At 40.3% G+C, this 14,110-nt stretch overlaps 1 protein-coding gene and 1 long non-coding RNA gene across 3 annotated transcripts in view; one reads left to right on the forward strand and one right to left on the reverse strand.

The window, feature by feature from the left end:
• The first annotated feature begins 1,162 nt into the window (after positions 1–1,162).
• The window catches only part of sin3aa (SIN3 transcription regulator family member Aa), a 30,691-nt gene continuing 17,743 nt past the window's right edge, over positions 1,163–14,110 (forward strand). The window contains exons 1-5 of one of the 2 annotated variants that reach the window (XM_088340692.1): positions 1,163–1,253; positions 6,823–7,036; positions 10,742–10,915; positions 12,815–12,921; positions 13,015–13,312. In XM_088340692.1, the coding sequence (XP_088196818.1) occupies positions 6,851–7,036; positions 10,742–10,915; positions 12,815–12,921; positions 13,015–13,312 (765 nt within the window). In that variant the 5' untranslated portion in view covers positions 1,163–1,253; positions 6,823–6,850. Of the gene's footprint in view, positions 1,254–3,955; positions 4,136–6,822; positions 7,037–10,741; positions 10,916–12,814; positions 12,922–13,014; positions 13,313–14,110 lie in introns of those variants that run through there. The other variant, XM_088340691.1, reaches the window with a different exon arrangement.
• LOC148363137 (uncharacterized) lies at positions 2,226–4,864 on the reverse strand. Its single transcript, XR_015850961.1, has 3 exons — positions 4,712–4,864; positions 4,449–4,575; positions 2,226–2,650 (listed from the first exon to the last, which is right to left on the reverse strand). It is a non-coding gene; the product is annotated as an uncharacterized LOC148363137 (long non-coding RNA).

The raw sequence follows: 14,110 nt of genomic DNA on the forward strand, positions 1-14,110 counted from the left end.
TTGGCTGACCAATGTGTCAATCATCATTTGAATCGATCACTATTGGCTAAAGTTATTAGGAGGTAAAGGGGGCGGATCCTTTATATCATTTACAGTCTCGCATAGGCTAAAGGGGCAAAACAAAGCCTGCAATGGGCCGAAAAAGATGTGTCAATCATCAGTTGAATCGATCACTATTGGCTGAAGTTATTCGGAGGTAAAGGGGGCGGATCCTTTTTATCATTTACAGGCTTGCATAGGCTAAAGGGGCAAAACAAAGCCTGCAATTGGCCGAAAAAGATGAATGTGAATAGCATGTTAGGTAAAACTACGGCATAGAGGAAACAGTATTTTACTATTCTGTACTGTATTTGTAAATATTTTACTCTCCTGGATTTACTACACTCACGGATATAAGAGAACCATGGTTGCACATTATTATTGAACACAACGACTTAGGTGAGCTACTCCGGCTATATATTTTCCCAGTATCTTGTTTTCAGACTGAACTCTGTGATAAGCGGTGCAGATAATGGATGGAATGGAGTGTCTATTTTTAAATTAAACTCAATTCCAAGTGTTTATTGTCATATGCACAGTAAAGTTGCGAGTGAAAAAGAAAATAAAAACTAAGGAATGGTTGGCATTTCTTGAATCCCAAGTCTTTAACCTTCCGAATGATATTTGGAACTTTGAGTGACATCGTACAGACACTGTTTCCGTACATGTCTGAGACACGTATTTGCTTCTTTGCAAGCTTTGGGGATGTTAAGGGGGTAATAAGTTTGACTGAACTATCTGACTGTTTTTGACGTTCCCATTGTAGCGCCTTATAATACGGTGCACCATATGTATGTCAAATTTAGGACCAACAACTATTTTTTCGGGGTGCGCCCTATAACTCGGTGCGCCCTATAGTGCGGAAAATACAGTATATGTAATATTAATTTTATATTATCATGGTAGCATATACTGTAAAGCAGAGGGGAAAACATTGGCGATATATTCATCAAACGCGATAACTTGTCTGACAATGATCGTCTCCATAAAGTCCTAATGGTGACAGCCCTAGATATATGTTTACGTTTAACTTCAATGTCTTGTGCGCACATTTCGCGGGTGCGCTTCAAACTCAATGACGCGTTTTGCGACGTGCGCCAATGGTGAAGAAGAAGGGGGCGGGGTGGAGTTCGAGGGGGCGTGTCCGAAGTATTTTGTTCCAAACACGAATCTCTTTAGGAGTACGTGGTATCAATCTTCGTAACACCTGCCGGGTATGTAACTATAAAACCGAGCGTTTCATGACAATCACGATCACTTTTGACGGCTTTTTGTGATGAATGAGTCAATGCTTTGGCGAGTGTTTGTGTCGGTCAGGCGATTGCATGCGTCGATGTTTTTTTTTAATGCACAAACGGCATGTGTAATGTACTACATAGTGATGTATCATTTAATTTAATATTTCGTTTTAGAGAAAGTAAACACTACGCGGAGTATTTCAGCTTTATTTTGACGGTCAGTCGAGCATGTTTGCGAATGAGCGGAGGGGACGTGTGTGGAGAAGGGATGGTCAACGTTTTTGAGGATTTAGAGTCCGAGAAATGAAAAAACAAGATTGGTTATGGTTTTATTCATCTGAGACGTTGCTGCAGGACTTCAGCTTTGTTCTATCGGGATGGAAGCCCCTTTTGTTCGGCGCGTCCATCGTGCGTCGTTTCATAACAAAACGACAAAATGTGCGCCCATTCTCTTCGACAGGGCGTGTTTATTTAATAACAAATCAGTACGTTTCGAGTCATTTGCTGTTTATATCTTTGTGTGTCGTGAAATACAAGGAGAAAAAAACAGAAGCCGAGAACAGAGGAGGAATCCCGGGCTGGCGTTTGAAGCTCCGCCTATCGTGGGCGATGCTTTAGCAGCGAGAGTGCGATGTGATTGGCTGATGCTTTTCCCAAAAGTGGGCGGAGTATAACCCGGAAAAGGTTGACCGACGAGCTGGTCAAGTGTCAAACAAAAAAAGTACAGAGTGTTTTATGATCGCACTTTCTGCACGAATTGTTTTCTTTATGAATTGAGTACAGTACACCCTGGGCTGGGGATACGACATGAGTATATTCCGAAGTGTGGATCGCAAGAAGAAATTGTCGTATGACAGGGAATATAAACCTATGGTAATAAACTTAATAAGCGACAACAAACCTTACAAACACAAGGCACTATTTATTTACTCACAGCAAGACGGACAATGATAATTTGTGTAAACAAATTTATTTTATCTACCAAATTAAAAAAGAAAAAAATATTTTTGTATCTTTCTTAGTTCTTTCCCCACTCTCAATAAATTAAGTGTTGCTTATAATTGCAGAAGTAAATGGAAGGAGACCAAGAGGAAGGCCGCGATTGACGTGGATGCATAGGGTTATGAGTGCACTGCAGGAAAGAGGTCTAAATCTAGTAGAAGCTAGAGTTCTTGTTGGTGATAGGAATGAGTGGGGAGGTATTGTAAAAGGATAGTGGGATGTTTGGGTGCGTTCTAAGGGATGGGCAGGGCACCTGTATGATGCGGCAGGGGTAAACCAGCGCAAGCTGTCGGGTCCTGCTGTTGAACAGAAGAGTGTGTTGTGTCACCCTGACCCGAGTGACATGGCCGCTTCCTTGTGTCCCGTATCATCTGGAGGGAAGAAAGCAAGACCAACTTAGGTGCCGAGGTGCCTAACTTGTTTGGGTGTTTGGGCATTTGGGTTGGTTTGTCTGTGTTTTCTGCTATTTCTTTCCCTTTATTTTTAATTTTCTTTGTTATTGTATGTGTTTGTCTTGCTGTCGATCTTGAGGGATAATAATGCTAAATGTAATTCACCCTGGAAGGGGGGTACCACTTGTGAGGTCCCTTCTCAAGGTTTCTCTTTTTCCTCACGCTGAGGTTTTGAGTTGTTCCGTTCCCGCATGTTGGTTTAAGATCAGGTAATTGTGTCATTGTAATCCTGTGCAGTCCTTTGAGACATATTTGTGATTAAGGGCTATATAAATGAGTTTGACTTGGCTTGACTTGATATGACCAAGGTAGATAGATAGATTCTTCTTATTTCTTGATAACTGCATGCTTTGTTCCCATTGTTATACAGTATATAAAACTACCATATTGTTTTGCCAACGTTCAGTCAAAGCACATACTGAACTGAATTAAAAGCAAGGTATTGTGGGATCTAGTTCAGCCAATAGCATAGCGGCATCTTTATTAACGGCATCTTTGAGCCATACGTAGCGAACAACGAAAGAGATTGAATTTTGTATGTTATCAATCCATCCATTATCTGCACCGCTTATCCTCAGTAGGGTCGCGGGGGTGCTGGAGCCCATCCCAGCCGTCTTCGGGCAGTGGGCAGGGGACACCCTGAACTGGTTGCCAACCAGTCGCAGGGCATTTTGTAATTTTTGAGGCAAGCAAAGTAATTTGCTGTTGATGTCAACAAAATATCGTAAAGAGTGGGCCGAAAAACATCATATTCCATATTGGAAAGGGAAAACCTCGTAAGGTGGGGACGCCATACCTCGGGGGTTCTATTTTATACCTTACTTACAACGTTACTTTCCTGCTTAGCACTCGGCATTAGGGGTTGGATCAACTAATGACTAGTGAAAAAATCGGGAGGGGAGGGGGACAAATATATAAATACACTTTTTTTTATTGTATATTGATTACATATACAACTGAACCGCGTTATAGCGAGGGTTCACAGTATTTTGTTTCATAGCTCATCACTCCCGTGGTCGCGCTTCCCAGTCAAAATGGGAGACCTCTCTCGGTAATCGAGAGACAGCACTAACAGCCAATCAGCATGAGCTACTAAGCCCCCTTTCCAAGAACGATCCAATAGCAACGTCCCGAGGAGGCGTCGTTATACAGTATACTCATACAACCCCGCCCACCATCCTAACGGAGATTGTTTTCCTCTGTCGGGGAAGAGTTACTCCCCCCGCCCCCTTCCACTTGAGAGCTACACATCTCTTGTTTTTATTTGTCTTTTATTTATTTTCTCTACGATCTGCAACGCCGAACTAGTTGCGTTTGACATACATGCTCCGGAACGCACCCCAGTTAGAGGCATCGCAGTTAAACCGGATTACAATAGCACCGTCGGCGAACTTAAAAGAGGGGGTGAGTTCAGCTTGGAAATTCATTCAGCAAGCTAATGCGGCTAATCTAATCGACTAAATCTGTAAAAATCAATAATCAATAAACGCAAAGAAATGTCACCGATTGTAATTATATTCGTCACCCAAATTGCTAAATTAAGACATGCTAATAGTTAGCCGCATGTGCTTCTATGTTCGTCCCCTCATGTTGTTTACATTAGCTAGGAGCTAATACCGACAAACACTTTTCCCTACTTCTGCTACGATTCAAATGGTGATTAATAAATCCAACGCATTGAAAAAAATGAGTCGTTATTTTTCTATGTTTATGTTACCTCCATTCGACTTGCGGCGTTTCGTGTCCCTCCCGCCGCACAGGCTCCACCAAATGGCGGTCACGTATGGAAATCGAGCTCGGTGCTTGAAGGCCTTTGCGTAAAGTGGGGGCGAGGGGCTGCCACGCTGGGGAGATCATTCATTACACATACGTTACAAATAAAAAACGGTTATGTTTTGTCTGCTTATTTTGGTGAATATTATAAAACTGTAATTATGTATTCCACTTCCTCATGTCGCAGTCGAGGGATGCTATGCTAACCTCGGTTAGCTCCCGCCCCTGAAGTTGCTTCTTAACATGTCAAGGCATGCCTGCGTCTTTTTTGAATTAAGTTTTGTATTCACAGTTAAACCTGTACAAATGGCGGTCTCATTTTCGAGCAAGAATTGCAAAACTTTGGCAGAGTTGGTAATGACAAGAGCGACTCTTACACGTTTGTTGCTTCGGTGACGTTGCTGGACGCGAGTTGTGATTGGTCACAGACATATTTTGAGTGTTTACTCTTTTTCTATTTCTATTTTTGTATTCGAATTAAACGAGTGGATTTGTATCCTTGAACAATAAACAATTTCCGAGAATATATTTGTATACACTAGACCCCTGTGACACAAAATGAATCAGTTATAAAGGGGATCTCTAAGCGAAATTGCCGTATAGCGGGGGATAGAAACTCAGATAAAACGATTAAATAACAAAGTAGTATCCAGTAAGTATTGCCTAAATAACAATATAAATCAATATACATCTTATGGGAAACTGAAATTGTACTTTAGTGTACAGCGACTTGATCTTGTCAAGTTGAGTAGCAGAAGAATGCACAAGGGTGAGGGGACACCAAACATTTATCTGATTTTAAAACGTCTTCTTGCAAAGATTGCCATACCGTTATTTTTTTTTTTAATTCAATAAATCTATTTATTCTTAATATCTGTCATGATCTTCAGCTGGTTTCACCAATTTCATAGCGAGGATATTTATGCATGTGTCTTCTTTATGTCAAGCTTTCTTTCCATTGTTAACATCTTTTGCACCCCTCCAAACATTGGGACTAGTTAAGAATCTTACCTTTTTAATTGTTGGTGTCGTATAGAGGAGGGGGGGGCTGCAAAGAGGTCCTAAAAAACATTTTTTCCATCTCGTGAAGTGAAAACGTCTAAAGGTGGGGACGTCGTATCCCAGGGCTCTAATGTACTGCAAACTAAGGCTGGCAGGCCACATGTGGTTTGTCTGATGTTAAAATATGATGAAATGTATAAAATGGTCAAACAAAAAGTACTACTAATATAAATGTTCTGATTTGGTGACACTCTTCTGCCCTGTGTTCTCAACATTCAAAAATCTGCGTACATTTTTCCATACATAATAAAAGAAAAATAGCAAGTGTTCATTTTAACGATCAAAAGATTTCATGCAAAAACACTTCTTAGCTACTCGTATTACATTTGGAGGATTTCAATGCTTGTGATGGAATATGGTGCTTTCAAAAAGGGATGTACTCTGCCCTCTGAGATTTGATCTGCAACCTCAGTGGAATTTGAAGTCCCTTCTCAAGGTTTCTTCATTTTCCCAATGCTTAGGTTTTTGAGTATTTCCTCGCCCTCGTGTAGGTTTTAGATCAGATTGTTTAATAATAGCCTGTAGTTTGCAATAGTCTGTGATCTGTGCAACCCTTTGTGATTAAGGGCCATACAAATAAACATGACTTGACACGTACCATATGACATTGAATATATTCAGAGTGTTTAGAATTGAATTTGATGAAATGGTCTATTGGTAAAAACAAAATATTAAATGCAGATGTCTACAAGTTTATTTATTCATGTATTTAATCTTTGCTGCTATTACAAAAAATGTCTTAATTTTAGTGTAATTTCCTATTTATTGCATTGGTTGTGATTTTACAATGAAAAAATGCTTAAACATATAGATATGTTTCTTTTAATACTTTACATGAGATGGTATGAGAAATTGGGTAGGTCTACCAAGCAATACATGTATTTAATCATTTGGAGTACAACAATGTGGCTAAATAAAATGACTAATATAAGTTATAAATGATAAAATCCTTTTCATTTTATTTACCATTTTTTTGGGAAATGTATTTTTGTAAAGCCCCTCCCCTTTTTGATCACTTCATTGAACATAAAGTATATTCTTACTAGTTTTAGCAACTTGTCAAATCAATACTGCTTTTTATAGAGAAACACAATGTTTTGCTGATTGGGGGTCACTGTCCACTATATATTCTGTTTCTCATGTCTCCCACCTGAAAAAATAATTGCCCACCGCTGTCTTAAAGGAAGGGCTTAAGTGCCACATGTAAAGAAAGGAAGGCGCTTCTCACTGAAATGTTTTCATTATGTCCATGGCAGGTCTCTCTGAACCGTCGAGCATGAGTTCATGATGAAGCGACGACTGGAAGATCAGGAAACCATTTTTGCGTCCCAGCAGCGGCGCCTCCCGGGCAACGCGGAGCCTTTCCAGCCCCGCGCCTTGGCACCGGCTCCGCCAACGGTGTACGAGGCCACTGCCGAAAACATGCAGCCCAACTCCGGCGTCCAGTACTCTGTCCCGCAGGGATACCAGGTATGCACAAATTCTGTATTTTATGGACTATAAGCCACACCCAAAAACCCTTTGATTGCCATAATCTCAGATTTCCTTTAAATGTGTCCTTTATAAGCTGGTGCACTTTATATGCGTACGTAATTGAAAATTTGTTCCCATGTTGGTGCAATTATATATACTGTAAATTTCGGACTATAGAGCGCACCTGATCATAAGCCGCACCCACCACATTTTAAGAGGAAAACCGATTTTGTACTTACACAAGCCGCACGCACCCACATTAAAAAATGTAACACAAACACAAAATTAACCCAAACCCGACTAAGTCCCGCTATTGAAACTGAATGTCCTTCATAAAAGTACACCGTCCAAAAATCAAAGCCGGCAAAATGAACGGAAAATAATACCAGTACTTAAGGTTTGATGCAGACCTGCAGAGTCCGGGTCCCGTTGAAAGTAATCCAAGGAAAAAAGTGTATATTTCCAAAGGTAACGGTGGCAAGAATATATATCCACTATTGTCTGCCGCGTCCACAAACACCTTTACCGGTTGCCACTTCCCGTCAGCCCGCGCCTTTTCTGCCCCTTCTTTTTTATTCGCCCGTGGGAAACATATCAGAATAAGTGACTGAAATTAAGACATTACAAAAATATACAGTTGCAAATACATATTATACATGGTTACACACATTTACAAAGAAAGACGGTACACTGAAAGTTTTCAAAGCTTAATAATAACTTTCATCCCAAACGGTGCCTGTGACAGGTAGCAACACAGTAAACGGGTCTGTTAAAAAAAACATACCGTACTTGTAAAAATCACGGTAAACCGTCCTCATCTTCCTCCTTAGAACTGAAGCCATCGAAAAGCAACTTTGTCATATGGACGTCGCCCCACGCTCCCTTATTCCAAAACACGCTAGCAACACGCTCGCAACACAGTAAACGGGTCTGGTAAAAAAAAACCATACTGTACTTGTAAAAATCATGGTAAACCGTCCTCATCTTCCTCCTTAGAACTGAAGCCGTCAAAGTCGTCTTCCTTAGTGTCGGAAAGAAACGTCATCATATAGACGTCGTCCCATGCTCCCTTATTCCAAAACACGCTGGCAACACGCTCGCTCCTTCTCTATCGGACTGCTCAATTGCTTTTAGCTTGAAAGCTGCGTCATGTGCGTTTCTTTTTGCATTTTGCATGATGAGGGTATGTTCACGCTAATTTAATTTACTGTATGCACAAGCCAAGAAGTTGCAGTCTTCCTCGGCGCATATATTCCACCGGTCTAAATCTTACCTTTTGTACTCGAGCGCCGCTGGAGGCCGTTAGAAAAATTACATAAATTGGCCGCATCACTGAATAAGCCGCAGGGTTGAACGTTTGGGAAAAAAGTAGCGGCTTATAGTCCGGAATTTACGGTACATTTAATCGCTGACCACAATTACATAGCATTGGAGGCCATCAGGATCGAAAAGGATAGCAATAGTAACAATGCTGATTTCCAACCACCAAGCTGCTCGTTATCACACTATTTTTACTGATGGTACCAGATATACAGGACTGTCTCAGAAAATTAGAATATTGTGATAAAGTTCTTTATTTTCTGTAATGCAATTAAAAAAACAAAAATGTCATACATTCTGGATTCATTACACATCAATTGAACTATTTCAAGCCTTTTATTATTTTAATATTGCTGAATTTGGCTTACAGCTTAAGAAAACTCAAAAATCCTATCTCAAAATATTAGAATATCATGAAAAAGTATACAAGTAGGCTTATTCAACTAATCACCTGAATCATCTAATTAACTCGAAACACCTTGCGAGGGTTTCCTGAGCCTTAAAAACACTCAACTTGGTTCAGTAAACTAAATCACAAGTATGGGGAAGACTGCTGATCTGACTGCTGTCCAGAGGACCATCATTGATACCCTCCATCAGGAGGGTAAGACACAAAAAGAAATTTCTCAAAGAGCAGGCTGTTCACAGAGTGCAGTTTCAAAGCATATCCACAAAAAGTCTGTTGGAAGGGAAAATGTGGCCGGAAACGCTGCACAACCAAGAGAGATGACCGCAGCCTTAACAAAATTGTGAAGAAGAGCCGCTTCCAGAATTTGGGGGAGCTTCAAAGACAGTGGGCTGAAGCTGGAGTCCAGGTATCAAAAGCCACAGTTCACAGACGTGTCCGGGAAATGGGCTACAATAGCCGTATTCCCATGGTCAAGCCACTTCTGAACTCAAGACAACGGAAGAAGCGTCTGACTTGGGCTATGGAGAAGAAGCACTGGACAGTTGCAGAGTGGTCCAAAGTCCTCTTTTCAGACGAAAGCAAGTTTTGCATTTCATTTGGAAGTCAAGGCGCCAGAGTCTGGAGAAAGGCTGGAGAGGAGCAAAATCCAAGTTGCTTGAAATCCAGTGTGAAGTTCCCACAGTCAGCAATGGTTTGGGGAGCCATGTCAGCTGCTGGTGTTGGTCCACTGTGTTTCATCAAGTCCAGAGTAAATGCAACTGTGTACCAAGAGATTTTAGAGCACCACATGCTTCCATCTGCTGAAAAGCTCTATGGAGATGAGGATTTCATTTTCCAGCATGATCTGGCACCTGCCCACAGTGCCAAAACCACGAGTAACTGGTGCACTGACCATGGCATCACTGTCCTTGATTGGCCTGCTAATTCCCCTGACCTGAACCCCATCGAGAATTTGTGGGGTATAGTTAAGAAGAAGATGAAAGACACCAGACCTACAAATGCAAATGAGCTGAAGGCCGCTATCGAAGCATCCTGGGCATCAATAACACCTCAGCAATGCCACAGGCTGATTGCCTCCATGCCACGCCGGATTGATGCAGTAATCCGTGCAAAAGGATTCCCAACCAAGTACTGAGTGCATCAATGGACATTTTCAAATGTTTGATTTAGTTTTGCTGTTATAAAATTATTTTTTTACTTGGTCTGAGGAAGTATTCTAATATTTTGAGATAGGATTTTTGAGTTTTTTTCAGCTGTAAGCCAAAATCAGCAATATTCAAATAATAAAAGGCTTGAAATAGTTCAGTTGATGTGTAATGAATCCAGAATGTATGACATTTTAGTTTTTTTAATTGCATTACAGAAAATAAAGAACTTTATCACAATATTCTAATTTTCTGAGACAGTCCTGTATTAGAGTAGAGAGGTTGTTTCACTTTTTCTCAGCTCAAACTAAACATTGTAAGTCACAAAAGTTTTGATTATATGCAACGGTGCATTTGTTTGTATTTTTTCAGGATGACCAAATTACCTCCCACAATGCCTTTATCATCATTTAATTCCGTAACTCATGCGCTTCTTTAAAAATTTGCAATTCGGCTGTACCGCAGACCAATTTAATGTCTGACAATATTCTCGCGGCCTGGCTGATAAAAACATTAACAATTACGCACCGTGACTAAAATAATGTGATGATTGGATCAGACCCAATGCCTCTTCATGTGTCATCTGCATCTCTTGGCGTCTAGTGGATGATATTCTAAGCAGTGATCTGGGTTCAATTACAGTTGCATTCAAAATTGTGTAATTGTGTTCAAATGTGATCAGTAATATAGATTGACGGATCAATAGATGCGCAAAACACGGCACCTTTTTGTTTTTTGTGCAACCTAACCTGGTGCGCCTTATAATGTGATAAATACGGTACTTGAAAGGACTGACACAGTCAAGCAACACTTGTGGTTTTTGTGCAGGTTCCCACTGTGGCTCAAAGCAGTGGGCATGCGCCCAGCCCGGCTGTCCATGGGGCAGCCCATCACCACAGCCCCGCCGCCGTCCAATCTCACGGAGCCTCGGTGATGCCCGCACATAGCCACGCGGCTGCGCCTCTTGCTTCGGCGCAGGGTCAGCAGTTTCAGAGGCTCAAGGTCAGTGCATGCTCATCAGCTTTTGTAAACATGTCCCCGAAAAGAAGTGTTGGAGTGACTAGATCTTGGCTCTATCATTAGATCTATCAATACTTACTTTGTTTGTTGGTATTAACTATATTGACATGGTAATGTTATGTGCACTATAACACTGACATATATATTGCAGAAAGTGCAAATACTTATGTGTGTTAATGTGAAAAAACATCACTTCTTAACATTAGACAATTGCTCCAATACTGGTTGTCACACATTCCTCAGCTAAGAAAAATAGAACAACCGTTCTTATCAAAGGGCACTATCTTAGCTGCACATGTTAGTAGCAATAATAAATACAGCATTTTCCGGACTATAGAGTAGTGAAATGCTTCTATGGTTGAACAACTGAAGTCTGTAGAAACGCTCTGGATTCCCTTTATCTTTGGAATAAATATTGTTCTAAAATAAAAATGAATAAGCACATTATCTAACCTCCTTATTTCACATTTTCACTTGTTGCATAAGCACAAACATAATAATAATAATAATAATAATTTCCTTTGTATTGTCATTCTTTGTAACAATGTACACAGAACGAAATGTCGATACACCTGACCCGTTGTAGCGAGTCGGTGCAGCCGCAGCCAGAGGGCGCCGCCATTATACCAATTAGGTATGTCTCGGTCGAGGCGCGAACCAGCGACCTCCCAGTCTCAAAGCCGGCACACTACCATCTAGGCTGCTGAGCTGGTTAGACAAAGTAACACAAAACAATTCATATATTTTCTAGTATTCTGAGCATGATTTACAATCCATAATTTTTATTGCATGCAGTATACAATTTTCTATCCCCATAAAGGCATAAACCAGGAAATTTATCATCTTGAAGCCCCTATGTGTGTTTGTATTTCCTTGCAGGCCTTGACTACTTTGTGGGGCTTCATTGCCATCACTACAAGTATAAGGCACACCTTAACACTCCGAACTGGCCATAAATTTGAACGCCTTATATACTGGAAAGTAAAGGCTGAATAACATTGAAAATGAATAGTTAAATAAATGATACTGTATAGGGGAACTGTTCTGCCTTTGAGAAACAATTAAAGTTTTTTTTTGATTGCCCTCTTGTGGTTAGCGTGTTAATTATACAAACATGCTTGTGATATTTCAACCAATTATTAAAAGAGTTCTTATAATAACCAAAACAATTTTTTGTTGCCCGCTTTGTCAATTATTTGAGAGTTTTTCATCCAACAGTTTGTATGTTTTTTTTAAATATTTGTGTTTATTCAAATACATATGAATAATGTTTGGTTTAAACCAACTTGTGGCAGTGTGTGGTCATTGTTCTGCCATTAAGAAACATGGAGTGGTTTTGGGATGTACCTTTTGGTAAACATGCTAATTGTTGCTAAAAAGTAACTTTGACTGAAGCACAAACACTGACTTTCAAATGCTCATTGCAAATCCTTTTTTGTTGTCGCATGCCGTTCACTAGCTGGCAAAAAAGGGATACTTCGGATTGAGGACGGCACAGTAACCATTTATGAATTAATTAAGTTTAGTGGTGAAAGCAGATGTGATCATGTTAAAGTATGTCCTATGAAACATATTCTTATCATTTATATGCATTTATTTATATTTTATGCAACCCTTTTTTCCTGCAGTTTAAATTTCATGCGCCTTATTTATGAAAATATCACAAAATACTATTTTGTCTAGTGTGCCTTATGGTCCTTTGTACCTTCAAGTGCGGAAAATATGTTAAATAAGAATACAAATGCTAATGGACGGTGGGGAAACTATACTATAACTAGAGGTCCTTCTAGTAAATACTGCAAAATCCCGCTTGTTAGTAATGTTTTAGTTAATTTTCCAAGTTCAGCCAATCTTTTACCCTTTTATCCTTGTCTCCTACAGGTGGAGGATGCACTGTCATACTTGGACCAAGTCAAGTTGCAGTTTGGCAACCATCCTCAGGTTTACAACGACTTCCTGGACATTATGAAAGAGTTCAAGTCTCAAAGGTGAGCGCAGAAGGACGTACATCATCCAAATGACATTTTTTTTAACAGCGTTAATAATAACATCCTGACAACCGAGCTCACTTGCGTTCGCAGCATTGACACCCCCGGCGTCATCAGCCGCGTTTCTCAGCTCTTTAAAGGACACCCGGACCTCATCATGGGCTTCAACACCTTCCTGCCGCCCGGCTACAAGATCGAAGTGCAGACCAACGATCTGGTTAACGTTACAACACCCGGCCAGATTCACCACATCACCCCGCACGGCATTTCAGTGCAAAATATCCCCATCACGGGCGCGCCCGGCCCCCCACATTTAGCTCAGATGCCGCCCGTCACAACCACAAGCACGCCAGTCCTTTCCATGCAACCTGTCCCAGCCAAGATGAGCAAAGTGAGTTCCTATTATGATTTCTGCTGCGGTCCATGCATTATTCCATGCTTTGTTATGCAAATACAGTAGACTCCACGACGCAAATCCGTTCTTAGGTGGAAATAGCAAAGTAAATTTGTCTCTTAGCGGGCGATAAAAGCCTAGGCTAATTAGCTAATGCGTTCTTAAGAGACAGATAAATACATTGAAATAACAAAATATTATATTAGGTACTAATTTGTGTAATATAAGTGTTTTTGATTCAATAACATTATAACTAAATATATATGTAAAAGGAAAAATGAAATATTATTTTGGTGTGACGTGGCCTCCTTATTTTGAAGAATTATCCAGAATGTTGATTAGTTATGGCCATGTAGGGTGGCAATTCGCATGCTTTCTTTGTATTTATTGATAATCACAAGCTTTGTTTCCATGGTTATCATGTTTTTGCTTCTCCATTTGGCATCACTGCAGATTTTGGCAACTCCAGCTGAATTAAACTTTCTCACACAAGATTCTAAATATACTAAGATACAAAAAAGGCACTGTAGGAGCTACTTCAGCCAATCTGTATTTTCTTGATGCCGCGAAGCAAACCAATAGCAGAAAGGAATCTAATAGACATAACTATTCATATGCACAAACACTGCAGTTTGAATGTTTGGGCAAGCAAAATTATTTCATATAGTAGGGAAAAAGCTGTAGTGAGGGTGCTGAAAAAAATCCTCGTATTCAAGAGTAATAGAGTGAAAATATTGATGGGGATGTTATATCCCGGGGGCCTACCGAACATCAACAGATCAATAATGGAACAAG

The sequence above is a fragment of the Urocampus carinirostris genome, chromosome 7 (genome assembly GCF_059441175.1).
Source record: "Urocampus carinirostris isolate Australia breed hairy pipefish chromosome 7, RoL_Ucar_1.0, whole genome shotgun sequence".
Taxonomy (NCBI): Eukaryota; Metazoa; Chordata; class Actinopteri; order Syngnathiformes; family Syngnathidae; genus Urocampus; species Urocampus carinirostris.